We start from the raw sequence: 26,364 nt of genomic DNA, 5'->3' as shown, positions 1-26,364 counted from the left end.
ACGCCATGCGATACACTTGAACGGGGAGCCAGACGGCAAGGTTCTGTTTTCGCGCAGCTTACGGAGGAGCAGCGCATCTCGGGCAGCAACTTCTAGATTTTCCCGTTTAACTGTGCGTGTGCGCTCGCCTGGAAGTTTGCTGTCCGATTTGCACATAAGTAACGGTGAGCGCTGTTAGCCTCGCTCTTATTTCTACAGCAAAATCCGCCCCACTCTGTTTTCCTAAAGGATTATTTTGATGTGCTGGGAAAAAAAAGGTTTTAATTTTTCCAGTGTGATTGTAATTTTTTTTTTCTCCTTTCCGCACACTGTCCCCGACTGACTGAGGGTGGGCAATCTACTTCCAGGTTCCTGGTAATGCCTTTCTGATACAGGTATGGCCATTAGGTGCATAAACGTACTGTGGGGTTTACATCCCCTGCTTTCCCACTCGTTTGGTAACAGAGCTTCTTGGGTCCCTCCGGTGCACGTAAAACTCAACTGAAACATAGGGCTGGATTTTATCATTGAGGGGCGGGACTGGTGGTTGTCAGGTTTTAGCCCCGCCCCCAGCGACGTCCGGCCAACCCACGCTCTTTTCCCTTGATTGACCATGTTAAGCCCGCCCTGCGGGCTTAGCTGGCCAGTTAAGGAAAAGCCGGTGACAGAGGACGTCAGCATATGACGATTTATCTGTCGAAATTTATCTGTCAAATATTTATCAGCATTTGACAGCTTAGAGAAGCTCATGCCGGGGTAACGTTCCACGGGCGGTAATGGTCTACCAGACACAATCCCAAGTCCTGCATAAAGGACGAGCCAGGAAGCGGGTGCCGGTGGGGTTTCTGGCCACGGGGACTATCACATTTCAGATATTTCTGTCCACGAGCAACTCTACTGGGGGTTCAATCTTGATCAAAGGCAGCCGCCCCGACTGATATTATTTTGCCGCTCCTCCCTATCCCGAGGATACTGAGTTCAGCTGGTGCCTGAGCTAACGTGGCAGAAACCAGTGATAAAACCAGGGATCTGGATGGGCTGAGTGCAATATTTGTTCTAATACGCAGTGTGTGTGTAATGAAGTGATGTGGCTGTTCTCTGTGCTATGAAGCACAAAGGGCAGTGTTATTCATAGTTATCTGATTGCGATGACTTGTTAAAAGAGGTTGCAAAACAAGTTGCTCAGGCAACTTTGGGTATTTTCATTGTTAAATGTGAAATTAATTGCATCCTACGTTACAACTTCCAACCAACCAATGCTAGATTCTTGTTCAGTTAGCATGTGCGTTCTTGACTTTGCTGTGGATCACATACTGCACACACACACACACACACCGCTTGATTGTGTCAATTTGTTTCAGCCAAGTACCACAGGGGAGCAAAAAACAAAACCAACACAGAACAGCGTTCGGGAGCTGCGTGGACTTGGCCTGTCGCCAGACTTGGTAAGTGGAAAGCGAAACTTTGCGCTAACATAATCGGGAGCCAGTTCCTGCACAGGGTGGGTCAGGGATTGGCGCAAAGTTGCGGGCTTCAGCTTTGCAGACACCATTTCAATTGCGTCAGCTTCTTGACTTAATATTTCTGACTTCCTTAATCAAAATAAGTTAACCATTTTCAAAGTTACTGAGTCCAGTGTGGTATTGTCTCTAACCCAGTTGTTTGACCTTTGACAAGCAGAAATGAGCTGTGTGTAGACTCATAATGAAGACTGTACCTGAGTCATCGATCCGATGATTTTACTATTTTAAGCAGAACAAAAAGTCCACTGAGGGCAGGCCACTCCCTATTGGCTCGAGTTTGTATCAATCCCAAACCCGCGACCTCTACCACCCAGAAGGACAAGGGCAGCAGGCGCATGGGAACGCCACCACCTCCAAGTTCCCCTCCAAGTCACACGCCATCCTGACTTGGAAATATATCGGCCGTTCCTTCATCGTCGCTGGGTCAGAATCCTGGAACTCCCTCCCTCACAGCACTGTGGGAGTACCTTCACCACACGGACTGCAGCGGTTCAAGAAGGCGGCTCACCACCACCTTCTCAAGGGCAATTAGGGATGGGCAATAAATACTGGCCTTGCCAGCGATGCCCACATCCCAGGAACGCATTAAAAAACATCACGGCAAGCCCTCGCAGAAGCAGAAGATCTGGCAAAGCTTCATCTATCTCTCTACCTGCAAAAATGTTGGTTTGGAAAATCCCAAGTGATGGATGTGTCAGTTTTGAGAGACAAGTAGGACAGAGGTTAAACATGGGAAATGTGAGAAAGGGAATGCGAAAGGCATAAGGGAGGAAAAAGAAGTAAAGGAGCGGGGAGAGAAAAAAGAGGCAGAAATGTAGGAGGGGAACAGAGAAGGAAACCAAATTGAAGGTGGAGAGGGGGACGCGGGAGAGTCGCGCACAGAAAAGAAGGGGGTGTGTGAGAGAGAGATGCGGGTGTGAAGGGGAGGAGAGACACGGACGGATAAGTGGAGGGGTGAGGGGCGTGCAAAGAAGTGAAACAGGAGAGAGAAAGGTTAGCCAAGCAAAGATAGTTTGGTACAAAATTTGACTTCTCATTATTCATTAATATGATTTCCATGACTTTTGACTTTTTTATTGATGAATCTGCCACCATCAATGCTCCCTGCAAGCTGCACTTTGTTCTGCGTGGCCTGTTCCTTTAAGTGCGCTGTCCCTTTAAATTTCCGCCTGCGCACGCTCGGTATTTACAGTGCAGAAGCCGGCGAGCGGCCTGCGCGGGGCCTTTCCCATTCGGCTGCGCGGCTAAGAGGCAACATTGGCCACCATCCCCCCCCAAAAAATTAGCACAGCAAAATCAGAAGCTTCTTTAATAACTCTGGGCTTCGGAACAGTCGGGTTCAGTGAGGGGGCTGTCATGGGAAATGGGAACGGAGAGTCAAAACCTTTCTCTTCATGATGGGCAAGAGGAGCACAACCACTGGGTCACAATGATTTAGAAAATATTAGTCCTCGAGTAACATTTTTATACTGTAACAGTTATAACATTATTCATTCTTCCAGATATACACATTGACATGATTTGTGTGAACTATTTTGCTGCTTTGGCGTTTTTGTGCTTCTCGGGTTGAAGGGCGAGTTGTACGCTGGGGAATGGACCACGTTTCTAATCTGATTACTTACTGGCAGCATCAGCCATGCTCCCCTCCCGTGTGGCGTGGGTTCTTTCCACAGTAAAGTTCTCTCTACTACTATAAGCTCAAAGGGGCACCTTTTCTGCATCGGCGCGAACACCAGGCCATCCTTGCTCTAAATAGCCCGCAGGAAGTGGGCTAAAACTGCTCAAATACACTTCACTTGGGACACTGCAGCTTGCAGGAAGGGAAGACTTTCATTTTGACAGTCGAAGGTAGATTCAAACTCAGAAATGAAGGACAGCGCCGCCTGGTCCGGCTGCTTGTATTCCAGAGGAGTTGAATGGAAAGGTGAGGAAGGCAAAGAGAGGGGAAAAAACGGCCACCGGACATCCCAAAATGCTTTACAGCCAGTGAAGTACCTTTGAAGTGTAGTCACTGTTGTACAGGAAACTTTGGTTTATCCGGAGGTTAACTGTCCGGAATGCTCGAGCCACCGGCAAAAATCAGGAGCCGTTTCGTTAGGTTTTTTTTCTTTTCATTGCTTTTTTTTCACCAGTCAGGGTCTGCAAGGTCTCACTGAAGCTGTTGCTAAGCTACAGAGACGCTTGCAAGGTACGGCCGACTGTTTAAAAGCTAAGCAACAGGGTTTGTTGCCAGATACGGAGCTCAAAATCTCCGTATGTTTCAACATTAGCGCTGGTTTGTCCGGCAGTTTTGATGGGAAGGCAAAAGCTCGGTCCCGTCGGTGCCGGATAGCACAAAGTTTCCTGTAATGTAGGAAACGCAGCAACCAATTTGCGCACAGCAAGCTCCCACAGACAGCAATGTGATAATGATCAGATAATCTGTTTGTGATGTTGATTGAGGGATAAATATTGGCCCCAGGACACCGGGGGGAGAACTCCCCTGCTCTTCGAAATAGTGCCATGGGATCTTTTACGCCAACCTGAGAGGGCAGACCCGAAAGACGGCACCTCCGACAGTGCAGCACTCCCTCGGCACTGCACTGGAGTGTCAGCCTAGCTTTTTGTGCTCAAGTCTCTGGAGTGGGACTTGAACCCACAACCTTCGGACTCAGAGGTGAGGGTGCTACCCACTGAAAAAATGACAAATTCCATTCTTCATTCCTTATTATCCACACTATAAGAGGTTGACCCTCTTTTGATGTGTCCCTGAGAAACGTGGACAGCACACAAGAAAACAATCTGATGTATAAATGCTGAGACTCGAGCTGCTGCTTGCTCCCGCTCCTCGTGAAGCCAATCGCTATCTCTCTTTGGTTCATTAGTTTGTTTTTAACCTGTTCATTTTCCCCCCCAGTATTTGTTTTGTTCCGCCCCGCCCCCAGCATTGTTCACTTCAGTTCTTGGACATGGCTGCAAGAACTGGGTAGTAACAACAGATAACGCTGGAAAAACTCAGCAGGCCAGGCAACATCCGTGGAGAGAGAAATAGAGTCAACGTTTCGGGCCGAAACCCTTCGTCAGAACTGAGAAAAAAGGCAGGAAATGAAACAGATTAAAAGGCCAGTTTGGGGGCTGGGAAATGGGGGAGGGGATGAAAGAACAAAAGGGAAGTGAAGAGACATTAAGAGATATTCAAGGCGAGACGAGATGGTAATAGGACAGGTAAAGAGACAAAGGACGGCTCTAGATTAGGTGTGAAATGCGCTGGCAGAGTGAGAGACAGCTGCCATGTGGGAGAGAGAAAAAAAAGGGAAAAGGCACAAACCAAAGGTGTGGATAAAAAATAGATAAAAATGTAATGGGGGCCGAGGTTATGATCTGAAATTGTTGAACTCGATATTGAGTCCGGAAGGCTGTAAAGTGCCTAATCGGAAGATGAGGTGCTGTTCCTCGAGTTTACAGTGGGCTTCGAAATGGGTAGTGTCGGCTTTCCCTCTCGGTGTAAAGGCAGCGAGCACCTCAGCCAACCATGCTTTAACTACACGTACTGGGCCTGAAGGTCCTGGCTATTTCCATGGTGCCGAATGCACGCCTTGTTATGAGGACCTTTTGTAGCTGAATTTATTCAGCTAATAGTTGACCTCAATCAGTTCCCGTGCCCCACCCAGTGAAGGTTGGCCAGACCTCTGCTCAGAAGCTGGTTACAGGAGAGCAGTGTCTGAAAAGGATTCCTCTATATTAGCCGTCCCCACAGTAATGATGCCTGAGTAGCTGGTGTGATGGTGGACTCGCCTACAAGGGTGCTGGGTGCAGGGCAATCTGCCTGGCCGATCAACCTCCTTCAGCATGGAGCGGTAATGGTGGCTCTGGAATGCTTCCTGTTCCGGGAAACACTGCGCATGTATGAGCGACATGATGACATGCTACACGAACGAGGGAGCGAGAGACTCCTTTGTGATCCCTTTAGCTGGATGTGGTCTGCCTAGCTTCGTGCTACCTGAGCAAGACAGTGATGTTCGCAGTTCGTCACCTAACAAAAATTAGCGAGACAGTGGATGCCCGCCGTTGACTTGCCATCCACCCCCACAGATGCATCAGTGAGAGAAGCAAAGGCCCTCCCTTGGTAAGAGGCTTTGTTTGAGGGGTAAGTATTTGACCTTCAGTAAGCTGTGTTGGTAATGTTGCCGTATCTGTCTCTGCAGATTGTCTGTCGGTGTACAACTCCCATGGAGAAGTCTGTCAAAGAAAAGATTTCCATGTTCTGCCACGTAGAACCTGAACAGGTAACATTACAAGCAGCCATCAGTTTAATGATAGCAAAATACTGCAGATGCTGGAAATCCGAAATAACAACACAAAATGCTGGAAAAACTCAGCAGGCCAGGCAGCATCGTGGAGAGAGAAACAGAGTTAACGTTTCAGGTCGATGACCCTTCGTCAGAACTGGACAAAAACCTGGAAATGGAAAGCAAGTTTAGGGGCTGGGAAAAGGGGGAGGGGATGAAAGAACAAAAGGGAAGGTCGGTGATAGGATAGAAAGCAGGAGAGGTTAAGAGACATTGAGAGACATTAAGAGATATTCAAGGTGAGAGGAGATGGTAATGGGACAGGTTAAGGAACAAAGGATGGCTCTAGATGGGGTGTGAATTGCGCTGGCAGAATAAAGGACAGCTGCCATGTGGGAGGGAAGAGAAAGAAAAAGGGGGCCAAACCGAAAGTGTGGATAATTTTTTTTTTTTAAAGAATATATATATTATATATGTATATGTGATAGGGGCCGAGGTTATGATCTGAAATTGTTGAACGCGATATTGAGTCCAGAGGGCTGTAGAGTGTCTAATCGAAAGATGAGGGGCTGTTCCTCGAGCTTACGCTGAGCTTCCGTGGAGCAATGCAAGAGGCCGAGGATGGTGAGGTCTGAGTGGGAATGGGGCGGAGAATTAAAGTGACAGGCCACCGGGAGCTCGGGGTCCCCCTTACGGACTGATCGGAGGTGTTACAATACCGTTACTCGTACGAGTGGTGTAACATTTTGAGGGTGGGTCATTGAACCTTAATACTTGCACTCTTTTTAAATGACTTAACTAGCTGTGTTTGATTTCAGGTTATTTGTGTGTATGATGTCTGTTCCCTCTACCGAGTCCCCTTGTTACTAGAAGCAGAAGGTGTAGTCGGGTATTTTAAGGAAAGACTCAACCTCCACTATGAAGCTAAACCTAGAAGACTACTAAACAAGTGGATAGAGATGGCAGATAGGTACGGTGTGTATCTCTCTCTCTAACATTCACGGTAAAAGGATACTTTCATTTTAGACAGTAACTCAGGATGATTTCCTCCTGATAGTAAATGGACTTGTGAATCCTGAGTTTGCATGTTAAGTGCAGGAATCCAGGGCTTAATTATGTGAACTTTTTACCTTTTGATATTTTTTTTACAATACTTCGATATTATTAATTTGCTTTTTAATCATGTATGCGATTAGCGGACTTTGAGGAAACATAAGATTTAACTTGTAACCCACTGTAAAGGAAAGTCGGTACAATAGCAAGTGCTTTTTACTGCTTAATGGGAAAGATTTTTGACGGTTAGGGAGCGAAAGAGTGCTGTTTAACACTCTGATTATTTGATGCCCCGGGGTCACTGCATTGAGTCTCACTATTAGTATCTCTTGACGCTCTTTTTATATTTTTTGTGTTTTATGAATTTGAGTGCTGACCAATGTTCCCGTTAAACTGCGCCGCAGTCCGGAGGTCCCGCGCAGGCTTTACATGGAAAAACTGCGCATCGGGCGCGGAAATTTGAATGGGCCGCGCAGCAAAAAAAAACAGAATTAGCGGGAACACTGGTGCTGATTCTGAATAGTTACAATTTGGGCCGTCCTCCAATATTTACTGGTGCGAAAGACAGCCTCCATAAGCAAACCTCCCTGTGAAGTGAAACTTAACCTTGCGTGTGTGCTCAGTGGGATGTGGTGCTCCTCAGGACGAGTAACGTAGAACAAATTGCCCACCAGATCTCTTCAATAGGCAAACAAAACACTGTACTGACACACCGGGCTCAGCTTTAAGTTATTACAAAAAATATACATTGAGGGAATCAGCGGAAATGCGGTACTCTCATCGGTGCACTGAATTGTTTTCTGAGTTCGGCGTAACCAATTTTTCCGTGAAATGTCTTTCTCTGTTTAAGATGTATTCTTTTGATGTTCTTCATGTGGCCACTTGCCGTTGCACTTGGGAGGTTCTGTCTTGTCGCGATGACTTGTAAGGGTGGCTTAAAGATCAGGACCAATCTTGGGTCCCTTATGCCAAAAGAAACCTTTCAAGTCATAGGTGCGAATTTGATAAGAGCGCTGTTTTCCTAGCAGGTTATCCGCCCCCGCCCCCCCCCCCCCCCCCCCCCGGATGGGACAATCGTTACAGATAATGGCCCCTCGCAATGGCAAAGGTTGTGCTAGGAATTAAACCAATTTTGTCCCAGTAAGAATCCGTCTTCAGTTAATTAATATAAGCAGAGGCTGACGATCCTTACGAATCCTGTTTGGCGTACATTTGCCTCTTCCCGCGCGCGCGCGCGCACACACAAAGCCAGTTGAAATTCCTTGGAGAGAGCAGTCAATCGAAGCCAGTTTGAATTATCATTAATACATAAAGCTTCCAGACAGGAGTGTGTGTATTTGCTCAAAACACATGCGCACACACCCACACAAAGGCAGAATAAGCCCCTTCCAGATCACAGGTAACAGAAAATGTATTAAATTTGCCAAGTTTGGCTTTGCTAAATTTTGAATGACGAGATACAACACACAAGTGTTGCAATTTGAGTCTTGGTTCCATCTCATTGACAATAAGGAAAAAATTAATTCATGTCTGACGGAAATCAACTCCTTGCTTCCGTTTTTTTTTTGCCATCCAGGATATGGGATTCCCCGTCTCGCGACTTTGTGGTGCCTTAGTTTGCTTGTGTTTTGTGGTTGAAGGAAACCTGTTGGTGACTCGGTGGTCTGGGACCATCGGCTGGTGACCAGTGGTCCCTTTAAGCTGCCCAGCCATGCAGTGGTCTCGAGGCCCCGCGCAGCCGGTGAGCTGGCTTCACAGTGCAAAAAAACCAATTTGCATGGGTCGCGCGGCCAAAAATAAAATTAACTAGGGAACATTGCTCGTGACCCGACTGTGTCAGAGAGGTTTTCTGTCTTAAATGAGTGGGTGATGCCCTGGCGAAGCGGAAGTGTGGGGTAAGAATTGATGTAGAAAGAGTTAAAGGGTCAGTGATGGGCTTGTCCTGATCTTGAATTGGTATCTGCATTCTAATCATTTGTGCTTTACACTTTGTTACTTTTAAGCTTGGAAAACTGTTCTACTAATGTGGGTGATAGAGACTATAAACAGATGACTGCCTCTAAGTGAGCTGGGTGGGCTTGCCTTATGAGAAATAAATGCCAGGTTATTTGTTAAAGAAAGACAGACTTGCATTTGTACAGCGCCTTTCACGACCACCGGACGTCTCAAAGCGCTTTACAGCCAATGAAGTACTTTTTGAAGTGTAGTCACTGTTGTAATGTGGGAAACACGGCAGCCAATTTGTGCACAGCAAGCTCCCACAAATAGCAATGTGATAATGACCAGATCATCTGTCTTAGTGATGTTGATCGAGGGATAAATATTGGCCCAGGACACCGGGGATAACTCCCCTGCTCTTCTTCAAAATAGTGCCATGGGATCTTTTACGTCTGAGAGAGCAGACAGGGCCTCAGTTTAACGTCACATCCGAAAGACGGCACCTCCGACAGCGCAGCGCTCCCTCAGCACTGCACTGGAGTGTCAGCCTGGATTTATGTGCTCAAGTCTCTGGAGTAGGACTTGAATCCACAACCTTCTGACTCAGAAGCGAGTGTGTTACCAACTGAGAGAGTATGGAAGGGTGTCACAGAAAAGCGCCTCCATATACCTACCTTTCAGCAGCCACCTTTCAACGCAATCTCTGTCTCATTGAGTTGACGTGGGTAGCTTGTCTCCAGACTTTGCCTTTCTCCGGGTCTCGCGTAGTACCGAGCTACCTACAGAACATGCACAGTGTTCCCTACTAATGATGAACATTCAGCTCCGACCACTAAACGGGGACCATTTTTTTTTAAACAAAAGGAAATAAAAACAGAAAACGCTGGAAACACTCAGCAGGCCAGGCAGCATCCGTGGAGAGAGAAACAGAGTTAGCGTTTCAGGCCTGTGACCCTTCGTCAGAACTGCTGAAAGCTCATTGACCTGAAACGTTAACTCTGTTTCTCTCGCCACTGGTCTGACCTGCTGAGTGCTCCCAGCATTTACTGGTTTTATTTCAGATTTCCAAGTTCCGCTTTATTTTTACTTTTATTTTTTTAAAAGGATACTGCTGCAATCACGATATGATTTTCCTTTTGCATTGTTGGTTTAACGTTTTGTGCTGGTAATGTAATGGTTTGATTCTTGGAACGATAAGTGATGAGTTAGTTTTACTGGTTAGGGTTGCAAATGGCAAGAGGGGCCGAATGGCCTTCTGCGCTGTCTCATTCTGCGAAGGTTTGACGTGACCTACCGCCGTGGGTGGCTGCCATCTTTGTTTGGATTGGCTTTAGTGGGAAAGAAAATGCAATTCTTTGTTTTGTGGGTAAGAGTGCATTAAAAAAAAATATAGATAGCATCAACCTGAGCCTCAGTCTTTAACACATGGAATGAGGTGATGATGCTCTTCGCTAGTTGCGTACTGCAGAGGACACGGTGCATGTTGTGTTCGGGGCATGGATGGAGGTCTGGAGAGGAGATTACTGTTGCTCAGAGACAATCTGTGCTGTGGCAGGAACTAGCTGATGAAAGGTGCTCGGAAGTGGATTTTTGGACATCAGATATTTAGTTGATCACAGTGTTCATAGAGCATAAGACGTAGGAGCAGGAGTCGGCCATTTGCCCCTCGAGCCTGCTCCGCCATTCAATAAGATCATGGCTGATCTGATCTTGGCCTCAACTCCACTTTCCCGCCCGCTCCCCATAACCCTCGACTCCCTGACCATTCAAAAATCTGTCTATCTCCGCCTTGAATATATTCAATGACTCCGCCTCCACAGCTCTCTGGGGAAGAGAATTCCAAAGATTCACGACCCTCTGAGAGAAGAAATCCCTCCTCATTTCCGTTTTAAATGGGCAACCCCTAATCTGAGGAAGGATGTTCTTGCCATGGAAGGAGTGCAGCGAAGATTCACCAGGCTGATACCTGGGATGGCAGGAATGACGTATGAGGAGAGATTGGGTCGATTGGGCTTATACTCGCTGGAGTTTAGAAGAATGAGAGGGGATCTCATTGAAACTTATAAAATTCTGACAGGACTGGACAGACTAGATGCAGGAAGGATGTTCCCGATGGCGGGGGAGCCCAGAAACCAGGGTCACAGTCTAAGGATAAGGGATAAGCCATTTAGGACAGAAATGAGGAGGAACTTCTTCACCCAGAGAGTGGTGAACCTGTGGAATTCTTTACCACAGAAGGCAGTAGAGGCCAATTCATTAAATATATTCAAGAAGGAGTTGGATATATTTCTTAAGGCTAAAGGGATCAAGGGGTATGGGGAGAAGGCAGGGACCGGGTACTGAATTTGGATGATCAACCATGATCGCATTGAATGGCGGAGCAGGCTCGAGGGGCCGAATGGCCTACTCCTGCTCCTATCTTCTATGTTATTCATTTGGTTTGGCGTTGGGGCTGCAGCACCTGACTGATTAACCAAGCTTCGAAGAGTGCCACGTGAGCAAACTCTTCGGAAATGGTCCCGTCTGAGATTTTGTTTCTTTCCAGCTTTACACAACCAGAGTTTAAATGAAATATAAACATGCGTCTTATTCCATGGTGATCTGCTGACAGAAAACGACTTATTCCAATCATCTGGTGCCATATATCACACTCGGTTTTGTTACCCTGTCGCCTGCATCATGCCAGGATTCTTCAGCAGCCTTGTGAATTAATTTACTTCCATCGCAGAATCAGTAATGACGCTGGCCTAATCTCCTGCCAATGTTCTCGTCACTCGCTTTGTTTGAACATATTTATTTATTTGAATAAAAGGATATAAAAATTGGGGTGCCTTCTTTTTTTAGTGTCAGCCAATGGCTCAGTGGGCAGCACTCTTGCCTCTGAGTCAGAAGGTTGTGGGTTCAAGTCCCACCCCAGGGCCTTGAGCACAAAAATCTAGGCCGACACTCCCAGTGCAGTGCTGAGGGAGTGCTGCACTGTCGGAGGTGCCGTCTTTCGGATGAGATGTTAAACCGAGGCCCCGTCTGCTCTCTCGGGTGGATGTAAAAGACCCCACGGCACTATTTCGAAGAAGAGCAGGAGAGTTCACCCCTCAAACAACATCACTAAAAAAAAAACCCAGATTATCTGATCATTTATCGCTTTGCAGTTTGTGGGGCCTTGCTGTGTGCAAATTAGCTGCTGCATTTCCTGACATTGCAACAATGACTACACTCTCAAAAGTATTTAAGTGGCTGTAAACCGCTGTGGGACGTCCTGAGGTTGTGAAAGACGCTGTAGAAATGGAAATCCTTTCTTTTAGTCTGATGGTGAAACTCACTGTTTGAATAGTTGAACTCCTCGCAAAAGATCCAGTACAAGATTTATTTATTTATTCGTGTTGAAGTGTGCGTTTTATTCAGCTTGGCCATTTCTGTGACATTTGTTCTATTCCCTTCCTTTCTAATTGCAAAAATCTAAAAGCAGATATGATCGCATGTTAGAAATTTGCTCCGTTGCGTTGGTTGGTAAATATACCAAACTCTCTGACTCGTATGCCTCTGTCATCAAGGCCTTGGAACACTCTGCTCTGGCTATTAACCAGAAACTGGAAGTCAAGGTGAGCCAAGTAACTCTTTACTAAGATGCACTTGCTAATTACTTTGCAGTGCAATAACTGAATAGTTGTATTTCTTGAATTACGAACCATCACTGTAATTCTTAAGGGGTCGCCCATTTAAGACAGCGATGAGGAGAAATGTTTTCTCGCAGAGGGTCGTGAGTCTTTGGAACTCTCTTTCTCCGAGGGCGGTGGAAGCGGAGTCTTTGAATATTTTTAAGGCAGAGGTAGATGGATTCTTGATAAGCAAGGCGGTGAAAGGTTATCGAGGGGTAGGCGGGAATGTGGAGTAATCGGATCAACCATGATATGAATGGCGGAGCAGGCTCGGTGGGGGGGGGGGCTGAGTGGCCGACTCCTGCTCCTAATTCGTATGTTCGTATGTTAACGGTAACAAATGGGGTTGAACGGATAAAAATAGATGTCCTTCAAATCTTTTAAAACTAAATCAGATTTTTATCAAACTGTACATTACTGGGTGGTTGTTTGTTCTTCACACTAGTGTTAAGGTGAAACTTGCCTTGGAGGCGGTGCAACAAAGGTTCACTAGATTGATCCCTGGGATGAGAGGGTTGTCCTATGATGAGAGATTGAGTAGAATAGGCCGATACTCTCTGGAGTTTAGAAGAATGAGAGGTGATCTCATTGACACATATAAGATTCTGAGGGGGATTGACAGGGTAGATGCTGAGAGGTTTCTCCTGGCTGGAGAGTCTAGAACTAGGGGTCATAGTCTCAGGATAAGGGGTCGGCCATTTAAGACTGAGATGAGGAGGAATTTCTTCACTCAGAGGGTTGTGAATCTTCAGAATTCTCTACCCCAGAGGGCTGTGGGTGCTGAGTCGTTGAGTATATTCGAGGCTGAGATCGATATATTTTTGGACTCTAGGGGGAATCAAGGGATACGGAGATCAGGTGGGAAAGTGGAGTTGGGGTCGAAGATCAGCCATGATCTTATTGAATGGTGGAGCAGGCTCGAGGGGCCGTGTGGCTGACTCCTGCCCGAATTCTTACGTTGTTAGAAGATATCATTTTTTTTTCCAGACAAAGAATTTAATCTTATTTGGCTTGAACTGCCTCACAATTTAGGACACACAGCCATTTCATTAGTAAAGAGGAATGTAAGTTTGTGTCTGAAGTTAGGAATCTCCCATGTTCTATCGGATGCTAAATAGGAAAGCAGCTTGTGTGGGGTTGGAAAGCTCGAGTCGTCTCAATAATCTAGCAGCTTTGGCAGAAGCCTGAGTAGATCTGCCTTTTGATTATTTGTTGTATGGAGATCCCTAAGTAGGAGGATAATATATATGAAGGTTATCGTCTTTTCTGAAAAGGTCACAATGTAGTACCACAGATTTTTTTAATGTTGCTGATCTGTCTGCTAGTTTTCGTGTAGTGTGTAAGGCTCAAAGTGAGGAAAAGATCAGCTTAATTTGTAACCTCTTTCTTCACAGTATATTGACTCTGCAGATTTGGAACTTGGTAGGCAACAGGAAGATCCAGTCAAGTACCATGAGGCCTGGCAGAACCTGTGTAGTGCCAAGTACGTACTTAAAATAATTCTCTCTGGCCCATTTGTCCCATAATACCACATAAATATCCCAGTAAAATGCTCTTCTTGCACTTTTCTGATGAGGTGAATTTTTTTAAAATTTGTTCCTGAGATGTGGGCGTCACTGGCAACTCCAGCATTTATTGCCCATCCCTAATTGCCCTTGAGAAGGAGGTGGTGAGCCGCTGCCTTCAACCGCTGCAGTCGGTGTGGTGAAGGTACTCCCACAGTGCTATTTTGGCCCAGTGACGATGAAGGATCAGCCGATATATTGCCAAGTCAGGATGGTGTGTGACTTGGAGGGGAACTTGCAGGTGGTGGTGTTCCCATGCGCCTGCTGCCCTTGTCCTTGGTGGAAGAGGTCGCAGGTTTGGGAGGTGCTGCCGAAGAAGCCTTGGCGAGTTGCTGCAGTGCATCTTGTAGATGGTACACACTGCAGCCACGGTGTGGAGGGGGTGCCAATCAAGCAGGCTGCTTTGTCCTGGATGGTGTCGAGCTTCTTGAGTGTTGCTGGAGCTGCACTCATCCAGGCAAGTGGAGAGTATTCCATCACACTCCTGCCTTGTGCCTTGTAGATGATGGAAAGGCTTTGGGGAGTCAGGAGGTGAGACACTCGCCACAGAATACCCAGCCTCTGACCTGCTCTTCTAGCCACAGTATTTATGTGGCTGGTCTAGTTAAGAATAAATACAAATTAGCTGTTTGAATCAGCGCACCTTGCTTTTAACGCCATCGTTTCTTGGACACCAGTAGTAAATTACCTGCCTGAGAAAAGTTGATAGAGCAATGAAGAATGTCTGAAAGGTGTTGAAGTGACATATTGCAGACCTTGAACTCGGAAAGTGCCCCCTCAGTAGAAACTTGCAGTTATTAAATATTCAGGGTAAATTTTCTGTTTCAAGAGCAATTTTACTTTTGGTAAAGATCTCAATAAGTAAACCCAGGAAGACATTGTGCTTTGAAAAGGCAATGGAGCAATACCAGAGGTCACGTAATGTAGAGCAATACAAGCTCAGAAAGCTGGGGAAGGGAAACGGAAGTATAAGAATTAGGAGCAGGAGTCGGCCATACGGCCCCTCGAGCCTGCTCCGCCATTCAATAAGATCATGGCTGATCTCTGACCTCAACTCAACTTTCCCACCCAATCCCCCATATCCCTCGATTCCCCTAGAGTCCAAAAATCTTTCTGTCTCAGCCGTGAATAAACTCAACAACTGAGCATCCTTTGGGGCAGAGAATTCCAAAGCTTCTGAGTGAAGAAATTCCTCCTCATTTCAGTCCTAAATGGCCGACCGCTTATCCTGAGACCGTGCCCCCTGGTTCAAGACTGTAGAAAGAATTCTACTTTTTGTCCCTCCCTACTGAGCAGGTTGGTACATCACCAACTTCAAAGTCCCTGGGGTTCTTAAAGAGCCCAGTATAGCAAGCAAACCTAATAACAGAATTGCTGTATTTGCGTGCATCTTTGTTGCTGTGGTCACTCGATCCCCATCGTCTCTTCCTACAGTGGAGTTTTGGTTCCTGGCGGCTTTGGTATTCGAGGTACAGAAGGAAAGATTCTCGCTATTGCCTGGGCCAGGAGACAGAAGAAACCTTTTTTGGGTAGGAGGATAAATCTAATTCATTTGTCTATTTCTAGTTTCCATCTGCATCCCCGAATTTAATCGCTCCACCGTTGGCGGCCGTGTCTTAAGCTGCCAAGGTCCCAAGCTCTGGAATTCCCTCCCTAAACCTCTCCGCCTCTTTACTTCTCTCTCCTCCTTTAAGACGCTCCTTAAAACCTTCCTCTTTGGCCAAGCTTTTGGTCACCTGCCCTAATTTCTCCTTATGTGGCTCCTGTGAAGCGCCTTGGGACGTTTTACTACGTTAAAGGCACTATATAAATACAAGCTGTTGTTGTATTATACCGTATTCTTACAACTCGGTTACACCCTAATGACAACAAAAAACTTGGGATGATTCTTTGATCCGGCGCTCCCGTTAATTGTAATAAGAACCTAAGAATTAGGAGCAGGAATCGGCCACACGGCCCCGCCATTCAATGAGATCATCACTGATCTTCGACCTCGACTCCACTTTCCCGCCCGGTCCCCATATCCCTTGATTCCCCGAGATGTTACTTGGAAAATCGTGGGGTGGATTGCTAACTTCCTGACCCCGCTGACTGGGAGCGTGGGATCATTAAAACATTTCACACTCCCAGATGACCAAATGCAGCACTGAGTTAAAAGCATCACTTGCTATACAGCGATGTTGTGGCTTCTTCGACCTATGTTGCTGCAGTTTGATTGATGAATAAACTAGAGTCTGTCTTTTGTTTAATTTCAGATCATTTTATAAATGTTCTACCACAGGACCTTGGATATTAATAAATACTGAAACCATACTAATTGTAGCGCACGTTGTTCCAAATTAAAGTTTTGAATCATTTTACTAAAAGTAGCAATGTGCGACCACTGTTACAAAAAAGACTTACATTTCTATAGCGCCTTTCACAACCTCAGGATGTCCCGAAACTTGGCAGCCAATTTGTGCACAGCAAGCTCCCACACACAGCAATGTGATAATGACCAGACAATCTGTTTTTAGTGATGTTGATTGAGGAATAAATATTGGCCCCAGGACACCGGGGAGAACTCCCGCTGCTCCTCTTCCAAATAGTGGCCATGGGATCTTTTACACCCACCTGAGAGAGAGCAGATGGAGCCTCGGTTTAACATCTCATCCGAAAGACGCCACCTCCGACAGTGCAGCACTCCCTCAGCACTGCACTGGGAGTGTCAGCTTAGATTTTTGTGCTCAAGTCTCTGGAGTGGGACTTGACCCCACGATCTTCTGACTCAGGCGAGGGTACTACTACCAACTGAGCCACAGCTGACACTGTTCGGAGTTGACACAACTATGCCGGGAGTGTATTAAACATATCCACTACCCTGTGGTGGGATGAGCTGAGAGGAGGGTATCTTCTCAAGGGTTGTAAATTGTAAACCGCTACATCTCGTTCTGTGTTAAGTGAAATATCTTCCATCTATGCCTCACGCTATTTTAAAGAAAAATTTCAAACCCCCACCTCCCCCAAACACACATTTGATTCTTAAATGGCTACAGACTCACCAGCTTTTTGCTGTGCTATAGTTGAATCGGTCTATCTTCTTCAGGTGTGTGCCTTGGGATGCAGCTAGCAGTTGTGGAGTTTGCACGGAATGAGCTTAACTGGTCAGGTATGGACAGACATATCCCATCTATTTATTGAAATATTTAGTGTTTGTGCTAATGTACGAGTGTAGTGTTAATTGCATTGCTTTCTGATGGGGGCCCGTGCAATGTTCTCCGTAATTTGTGTTTTTTTGGCCCGTTAAAGGGGCCACGCGGCACATTCAAAAGTCCCGCATGTGCCATTTTTTTTTTTTCAATTTAAAAGCCGGTGAACCGGCTGCACGGGAGCCCTGGAGCGCCATGCAGCTAGCAGGGAACGTTTGGGGCCCGTGCCAGCCATGTGGCATCAGTCAAGTGATCAGCGGGGAGCAATCAGAACAGAGAATTACAACAGAGAGAACACAATTATTATGCTTCATTGCTGAAATAAAGACCAAGCATTTGAAAGTTGCAATAACTGTAAAGATGAAACTTGTAACTGAGGGCAGACCTGGGACTAAGTTTATGAGCCAGCACAATCGCAGGTTGCAATTGCTGAGGCCACTCAATCCCAAATTGATATTTTTTAAATCGCCACTCACAAGCAGTGCCGCAGAAACATAAATTGGCATTTATTGAATTGTGGCTCCGACTATCATTTTGCTATTGATCAATTTTTGAAATATCGGGGGGGTGGGGGTGATTTCATGATTTTTAACATTGGCTCAACATAGAAACATAGAAGATAGGAGCAGGAGTAGGCCATTCGGCCCCTTGAGCCTGCTCCGCCATTCAATGAGATCATGGCTGATCATCCAAACTCAGTACCCTGTCCCTGCTTTCTCCCCAGATCCCTTGATCCCTTTAGCCTTAAGAAATATATCCAACTCCTTCTTGAATATATTTAGTGAATTGGCCTCAACTGCCCTGTGTGGTAGAGAATTCCACAGGTTCACCACTCTCTGGGTGAAGAAATTCCTCCTCATCTCAGTCCTAAATGGCTTACCCCTTATCCTTAGACTGTGACCCCTGGTTCTGGACTCCCCCGCCATCGGGAACATCCTTCCTGCATCGAGTCTGTCTAGTCCTGTTAGAATTTTATAAGTTTCAATGAGATCCCCTCTCATTCTTCTAAACTCCAGCGAGTATAAGCCCAATCGACCCAATCTCTCCTCGTACATCATTCCTGCCATCCCAGGCTCAAGTGATTTTTTTTCCTGGCGACTTCCATTTGTATTTCTGGATGACGGCAATGACTCGATGTCAAGAGCCCATTTTCAACTGTGACAAAACATGTGGTCATTTATATTCGTTTATCAATGTTACCGCTCTAAACGTGCACTCTGCTTTTTTTCAGTTGAATCCGTGCATCTGGCAAACATTTTTTTACAAAATGATCATTTTCATTGCTTTAATTTTCCCGTCGAGGAAATTTATTTTCTAATGCTCCCGTTTTTTTAAATAGGGAAAAATGCGCACTGAGTAGCGCGGTGCGGATGTAACATGTTTTCCAAAAATCAGCCCTTTTTTTTCCAGTCAGTGTCGCTATATCATTGCCAATTCTGTAGTTCGGTTTATTCATCGGGGGTAAGAAAGATATAAAAGTTGTGATTTACATACAGTGCGCTTTATTGTACGTGTTTCATATTTGCTTTCACAGATGCCAATTCTACTGAATTTGACCCTAATACACACTACCCTGTGGTATGTATGCAATATATCTACTCTGTTAACTTTTTTTTAACTTCCTACATTTCAGGCCGAATTGGTTGATCGTTTCCCATGAAACAAATAGGAATTTCAGTTTAGCCTATCTTTGTGTTGTGCCTCTTGAACAATGAATCGCAGAAATTCACGGCACAGAAGGAGGCCATTCGGCCCATCGTGTCCGCGCCGGCCGAAAAAGAGCTCTCCAGCCTGATCCCCACTTTCCAGCTCTTGGTCCGTAGCCCTGGAGGTTACGGCACTTCAAGTGCATATCCAAGTACTTTTTAAATGTGATGAGGGTTTCTGCCTCTACCACCCTTTCAGGCAGTGAGTTCCAGACCCCCACCACCCTCTGGGTGAAAAAAGTTCTCCTCAACTCCCCTCTAATCCTTCTACCAATTACTTTAAATCTGTGCCCCCTGGTTATTGACCTCCTCTGCTAGGGGAAATAGGTCCTTCCTATTTCTTTTCAACTTTTAGTCACATTGCTATTTGACAAGAAGGTCCACTTGCCTTTGCGCAGGACATGCCAAAAAAGCGCCGTGCTTTGTTTCCACCAGTCATGACCTGATTCATTTTCTCTGGAGTTGGTCGTCTGGTGACCCAGCTGTGAAATGCCCATTCACCTGCAGCCTGTCTCTGGGCTGGTTGGCATTGCACTCTCCCCTTGCAACAGCCTTTAGAAGATATAATGCTCTCTCTTTTTTGCTCATTGCCTCATTCATTGCTAATCCTGATCTCGTATACGGATTTTTAAAATTGATTTAATTTAAAAAAATTAAAAAAAAATCCATCCCCATGTCCTGTATTGCATCACAGGTTGTAACCTAGTATTGTTTTGTTTGTTTTTTTAAAATCATTTTTTGTTCCTTTTTATTCCTCCTCGGAGGTTTAAATCCAATTCTAGAATTGCAGGAAAAGGGGGGAGCAGAGAGGGGGAAAGAGAGGAGCACAGGGCTTTATCTAGGAGCTCGGGCTAAATGATGCATGGACAGAGTATCTAGTTATATGAGCAATGCATGAGTGTTGATTAGAGCTCCAAATGCTGATTGTCAAACAACTGTTTACTTGTAAGGCAGATTAGCAATTTTAAGGTGGGATGGTGGACACATTGATTGAGAGAGGGTGGACTGGTCGCACTCATTCCTGCCGGTACTGGAAGGCGAACTTATCTAAAGAAGTATGTTGATTGTCTCGCTTGCCATCCACAATGAGCATGGTTGGTATGGCGGGAGGATGGGGAACTGGTCCAACAGATTGTGTAGTGCATCAGACTTATCAGAATCATACTTACTTCAGTCTGTTGTAAAATTGACTTGTGTTACCGTTTGTTACTAACCTTGGAGAGATACAGATATGCCAAAGGGTGCAATTGGGCTGTTGAGGTGTCGTCCGAGCTCGTTTTACTCTGATTATCCTACAGACATACGAGACGCCCTGAGCCTCCTTATGTAAGCGGGGGGAGGGGGGGGGGGGGGAGTTCAGTAAATTACCAGTGCAAGACTGAGAAAGAGATTAAGGAAACAGAGCCTTAGTACTTAGGGCTACGTGTCCTTAATAATTCGCCCTGCTCTAGGAGGTCCGAAACATCAAGGCATCTGAAATGGAATGCTGAATATGTACATAGAAACATAGAAGATAGGAGCAGGAGTAGGCCATTCGGCCCCTCGAGCCTGCTCCGCCATTTAATGAGATCATGGCTGATCATCCAAATTCAGTACCCTGTCCCTGCTTTCTCCCCATACCCCTTGATCCCTTTAGCCTTAAGAAATATATCCAACTCCTTCTTGAATATATTTAATGAATTGGCCTCTACTGCCTTTGACATACAATTGAAGTCATGTTGCCTTAACACCTATAACGCACCATGCTGCGGGTCATTTAACACCGAGGGAAAGGAAAATTAATTCTAAATAGTGAATTCAATGCTGGTGTCCTGTACTACTTGAAGATTTTTAAATTCTGTCTCGCATTTTGTGCAGGTGATTGACATGCCGGAACACAATTCCGGGGATATGGGAGGAACCATGAGACTCGGCAAGAGAAAAACAATACTCAAGGGGAAGAATTCAATACTAAGTAGGAGTTGGCTTCTATATTTTTGAGTTGCACATCTTTGGTTCTCTTGTTTTGGTCCTTGTTTCCCCATCCCTTCCAGCTGCTGCTTCACAGAAGCTCCGATGGGTGAAAGAGCAGCAATTGGGCTGCGGACTCGTGCCTTGGGGTGAGACCCTGGTTAGCGGGTCTGAATTGCCCGTTCGTATTGGAAACACAACCAAACCAAACCATTGGACCCGAGCTGTGTGAAAGCAAAATGTTTATTTGTTACGTGACTGTTTCACTCGTTATAAAATTAACTGCCTGGCCTCTCCACATAGCAACAACAACTTGTATTTACACAGCGCCTTTAACGTAGTAAAACGTCCCAAGGTGCTTCACAGGAGCGATTATCAAACAAAATTTGACACCGAGCCACAGAAGGAGAAATTAGGGAAAGGCGACCAAAAGCTTGGTCAAAGAGGTCGGTGTTAAGGAGCGTCTTAAAGGAGGAAAGAGAGGCGGAGAGGTTTAGGGAGGGAATTCCAGAGCTCAGGGCCCAGGCAGCTGAAGGCACGGCCGCCAATGGTGGAGCGATTAAAATCGGGGGATGCTCAAGAGGCCGGAATTAGAGGAGCGCAGATATCTCGGGGTTGTGAGGCTGGAGGAGATTTTTTTTTAAATTATTCATTCTCTGGATGTTCATTTATTGCCCATCCCTAATTGCCCTTGAGTGGCTTGCTAGGCCATTTCAGAGGGCAGTTAAGAGTCAACCACATTGCTGTGGGTCTGGAGTCACATATAGGCCAGACCGGGGAAGGACGGCAGATTTCCTTCCTTAAAGGACATTAGTGAACCAGATGGGTTTTTACGACAATCCGGTAGTTTCATGGTCACCATTGCTGATACAGGTAGACTATCCTTTATCCGAAAACCTCGGGACCAGCTGTGTTTCGGTTTTCGGAAAATTTCGGATTTTGGAAGGTGGGTCGGCGGTGGTCCGCAGGGGGGTCGGCGGGGGTCCGCGGGGGGGTCGGCGTTGGCGGGGGGGGGTCGGGGTCCGGGGGGGTCCGCAGTCGTGGCTTGTCCGTCGCTGCTAGCCTGGAATGCAATGAAGTTCCGCATTTCCACCAACAGGTCGTCGTGCTCGGTTGGAACAGGGGCCGGCACCGCCGCGGGCTCAGAGCTCTCGTTGCTTTCGAGCCTTTGGAAGAGAGTCAGGTGGTTCCGCAGGGGGGGTAGGCGGGGGGTCGTGTGCACGACTTACGCTGACCCTCTGCTCAGCGTAAGTCGGGGTCGGTGGGGGTCGGTGTCGGCGGGGGGTCGTGCGCACGACTTACGCTGACCCTCTGCTCAGCGTAAGTCGGCGGGGGTGGGGGTCGGTGTCCGCGGGGGGTCGTGCGCCACTCTGGTCATGTCGTGCGCACGACTTACGCTGAACGAAAAAACCTTCGGTTTTTAGAGGGTTTCGGTTTTCGGAAGTTCGGGTAAAAGGTAGTCTACCTGTACTAGCTTTATATTCCTGATTTATTTAATTAACTGAATTTAAATTCCCCAGCTACCGTGGTGGGATTTGAACTCGAGTCTCCAGATTATTAGTCCAGGCCTCGGGATTACTAGCCCAGTAACATTACCACTATGCTACCATTCCCTTACAGACCCTAACCAGTTAATGAGCTTGTGATAAGAAGAGTGCATGTGCGTATTGACTTCTTTAAGGAGAAAGAAAGCCTGGCGGAGGTGTAGAGTGCACCGTGCTCCCCCCCCCCACCCCCAACCGTCCGCAATCTGTACAACAACAACAGAAAATTAAGGACCGTTGCATTGGTTTTGTCTTTTCGTCCTTTGGAGTGTCTCGCTGTTTAAGGCCTCAGTTCGCACCTGGAGCCACTGATGTAGATTGCACGGACGGTTTGAGTGTCCCTGATTCGCGTCATCCAACAAACTGTCCTGGATACTTGGTGCAGCTGTAATATTTTTCTGCAGTTTTGGCACTGGCTGGTCTCCCAGCTGGTTTGAAATGCCAGCTTTGTCAGTAAGTGGAGCCAATGCCAGGTCCAGTGTAATCTACATCAGAGAAGCTCAGAGTGTGAGGAGCGTAGAAATGGTCCTGGATGAAATTAACTACCTTGAGAAATGCGACGAGAAGGTGCATTTTGAGGATGCTGCAACTAATTAAACTTCAGTGAGCGCATGGATTCTGCAGCATTTATTTCAAGACATCTGTTTCCTCTCCCTCCTGTACTGCAGGGTTACCTTGGGCTGGTAAGGGCGCTGCCCGCAGCGATCCTGTGATATTCAGTTCCTGCCGTCAATGGTAGCCGCAAAACTGAGAGTGGACAGGAAGGACCTATTTCCCCGAGCAGAGAGGTCAATAACCAGGGGCACAGATTTAAAGTAATTGGTAGAAGGATTAGAGGGGAGTTGAGAACTTTTTTCACCCAGAGGGTGGTGGGGGTCTGGAACTCACTGCCTGAAAGGGTGGTAGAGGCAGAAACCCTCATCGCATTTAAAAAGTACTTGGATATGCACTTGAAGTGCCGTAACCTACAGGGCTACAGACCAAGAGCTGGAAAGTGGGATTAGGCTGGAGAGCTCTTTTTCGGCCGGCACAGACACGATGGGCCGAATGGCCTCCTTCTGTGCCGTAAACTTTTATGATTCAAACGTCTTGGAACAGGGTTTACCATGAGGGAAAATAGAAACACCACATACTGCCAGGTAGCTTAGGTCTCCCTTTTGAGGTCTGATTGTAGATGGGCTGAACTGTCTGCCCACCTGCACAGGCCAGCAATGTGCTTTCGTACTTACGATTTTATCAGACACTGGCACCTCATTAACTAATTAGGCTGATTTGGCAGAACGTGGAGAAAGAAACCGAGTTAACGTTTCAGGTCGATGACCTTTCATCAGAACTGGCCAGTTAGTGTTTTTTTAAATCACTGTTCTCAAAACCTTCAATATTTGCTTTCTTTGACTTTTAGGGAAGTTGTATAAGGATCGTGACTATGTTGAAGAACGACACAGACATCGATACGAGGTACAAACAGCTTCGCTTTTCCTAGCGCTTTCTATAGTTATAGTTTGGAAAACTCAGTTTCTTTAATGTGTCCATAAAAACGTGCAGCCATTTTATTGTAAAAATTTCTTCTCGAACCTGCTGTGAACATCAAGTCTGTCTGTGTCTCAATTTTCTTACAGTTTTAAGTGTACGTTTTTCTGCTTTTCCAATTGGCTGTTTTCATTGCACGCTAATCCTTTTATGCCAAACCTTTCTTCCATCTGAATTAGGAGCAGGAGTCGGCCGCACGGCCCCTGGAGCCCGCTCCGCCGCACGGCCCCTGGAGCCCGCTCCGCCGCACGGCCCCTGGAGCCCGCTCCGCCGCACAGCCCCTGGAGCCCGCTCCGCCGCACGGCCCCTGGAGCCCGCTCCGCCGCTCGGCCCCTCGAGCCCGCTCCGCCGCACGGCCCCTGGAGCCCGCTCCGCCGCTCGGCCCCTCGAGCCCGCTCCGCCATTCAATAAGATCACGGCTGATCATCGACCTCAACTTCACTTTCCCGCCCTTGATTTCCCCTGGAGTCCAAAAATCTATCAATCTCGGCCTTGAATACAGGAATCCCTCCCCAACCGCGGGGGATACCTCCCTGAAAACCCCCGTGATTAGTAAAACCGCGGTTGGCAAATACAGTATAAATGTTCAAATAATAAAAAAATATATAAAATCATGCTATTTACCTTAATCCTAAATTAAAAACCGCGTATACACAGAATTCACTGCCGCGGTTGGCAAAAGTTGTCGCAGAGAGAAAACCGTGTACACTTGAAATCCGCGTATGGCAAAACCGCGGTTGGGGCGGGATTCCTGTATACTCAACGGCGCAGCATCCACAGCCCCCTGGGGCAGAGAATTCCCAATCACATTTCACCCAAAAATTCTACCTAATCACGTTGGAGCAAAGAAAAAAAAAAATTCCTCCGATCTGTTGATGTCTTTCAGGTAAATCCCGAAATGAAAAGCAGCTTTGAAGAAAAGGGATTTCGGTTTGTTGGTCAGGACGTGGAAGGAGAACGAATGGAAATAATAGAACTTGATGGTAAGTGAGGAGAGTCGGTAACCGGAGAAAGCGGCTAGAAACCGAGCTCGAACGCTCTGCTGTTTCTTCTATCAAAAATATTTTCGATCACTGATCACGCAGTCCTTGTGTAAAGTTTACTATAGAATCACAGAATAGTGCAGCACAGAAGGAGGCCATTCGGCCCATCGAGTCTGCGCCGGCTCCTTCGAAGAGCAATCCAATTAGTCCCACTCCCCCGCTCTTTCCCCACATCCCTGCAATTTTTACACCTTCAAGTATTTATCCAATTCCCTTTTGAAGGCTACTATTGAATCTGTATCCACCGCCCTATCAGTCAGCGCATTCCAAATCCTCACCACTCGCTGCGTAAAACAGTTTTTCCTCCTGTCGCCTCTGGTTCTTTTGCCAATCATCTTAAATCTGTGCCCTGGTTATCGACCCGTCAGCCACTGGAAACAGTTTCTCTTTTATTTACTCTGTCTAAACCCTTAATTATTTTAAACACCTCATGATTTTAAACACCTCTATCAAATCTCCTCTTAGCCTTCTCTGCTCCAAGGAGAATAACCCCAGTTTCTCCAGTCTATCCACGTAACTGTAATCCCTCATCCCTGGAACCATTCTAGTAAATCTCTTCTGTACCCTCTCCTAAGCCTTCACTTCATTCCCAAAGTGTGGTGCCCAGACTATCTGCATCAACATTTTGGATAAAATGTTGTCGTACGTGCAGTAGTAACATTTTGAACATATCCCCAAACTGCTGACTGTAGTTTTAAATAGGCAACCCCGTAAAATTTACTGCTTAAATGTTATCTTGGGAAAACATTCCGTCAATTTAAAATGACACCTCTCTTAGTTTTATAGTCAATTTAGATTTGGGCATCCTTTTAGACACAGCCTCTTGTCACATAACTATCTAATTTGCATGACGATGTTACTAATTATGGTGTGCTTGATTAGTAAAGAAAAAAAAGCTCTTGTGGCTGCTGACTCTCGGGATATTGCCATAACTTTTATGGTGATCAAAATATTGAGCATCCAAAATCTGGAGTTCCAGACTCCGGGACGATTGGTGACAGGGTCGTCCGGAATCTGTAAAATGTTACGGAATCCGGAACTCCGGTTTTTGGACGCTCAACCTGTACTTCAAAAAGCCGTTAAAATTTGTTGTCTTTTTTTGAAAAATGCGAGTGATGCAATAAAACTTTAGTGTTGTGTTTTATCCTCCTTAATCTGCACAGCTCCACGAAGTGTTTCCGCCAGGCTACGGCCACGGCACCACGCCGCCCTGGTGGCCTAGTGTGGGCCATCGGATGCTCTGCAGAGCTCATACAAACATAGAAACATAGAAGATAGGAGCAGGAGTAGGCCAATTCGGCCCCTCGAGCCTGCTCCGCCATTCAATGCGATCATGGCTGATCATCCAAATTCAGTACCCTGTCCCTGCTTTCTCCCCATATCCCTTGATCCCTTTAGCCTTAAGAAATATATCCAACTCC

The 26,364-nt window shown here is 46.4% G+C and overlaps 1 protein-coding gene across 4 annotated transcripts in view; it reads left to right on the top strand.

Moving 5' to 3' along the window:
- The window catches only part of LOC147103436 (CTP synthase 1), a 60,970-nt gene that overhangs the window by 25,668 nt on the left and 8,938 nt on the right, over window positions 1-26,364 (top strand). Inside the window, exons 6-17 of one of the 4 annotated variants that reach the window (XM_085963023.1) lie at window positions 348-374; window positions 1,341-1,424; window positions 5,687-5,767; window positions 6,589-6,740; window positions 12,225-12,360; window positions 13,812-13,900; window positions 15,417-15,511; window positions 17,068-17,130; window positions 18,705-18,748; window positions 20,734-20,830; window positions 23,773-23,828; window positions 24,787-24,883. In XM_085963023.1, coding sequence (XP_085819149.1) covers window positions 348-374; window positions 1,341-1,424; window positions 5,687-5,767; window positions 6,589-6,740; window positions 12,225-12,360; window positions 13,812-13,900; window positions 15,417-15,511; window positions 17,068-17,130; window positions 18,705-18,748; window positions 20,734-20,830; window positions 23,773-23,828; window positions 24,787-24,883 — 1,021 coding nt within the window. The remainder of the gene's footprint in view (window positions 1-347; window positions 375-1,340; window positions 1,425-5,686; window positions 5,768-6,588; window positions 6,741-12,224; window positions 12,361-13,811; window positions 13,901-15,416; window positions 15,512-17,067; window positions 17,131-18,704; window positions 18,749-20,733; window positions 20,831-23,772; window positions 23,829-24,786; window positions 24,884-26,364) is intronic. The other 3 variants (XM_085963024.1, XM_085963025.1, XM_085963026.1) reach the window with 3 other exon arrangements.

Source organism: Somniosus microcephalus, chromosome 20, assembly GCF_052327205.1.
Source record: "Somniosus microcephalus isolate GS21.2 chromosome 20, FLI_Smic_1.0, whole genome shotgun sequence".
Lineage (NCBI taxonomy): Eukaryota > Metazoa > Chordata > Chondrichthyes > Squaliformes > Somniosidae > Somniosus > Somniosus microcephalus.
The sequence above is the reverse complement of the archived record's forward strand: the minus strand, read 5'-3'. Positions and strand labels throughout refer to the sequence as shown.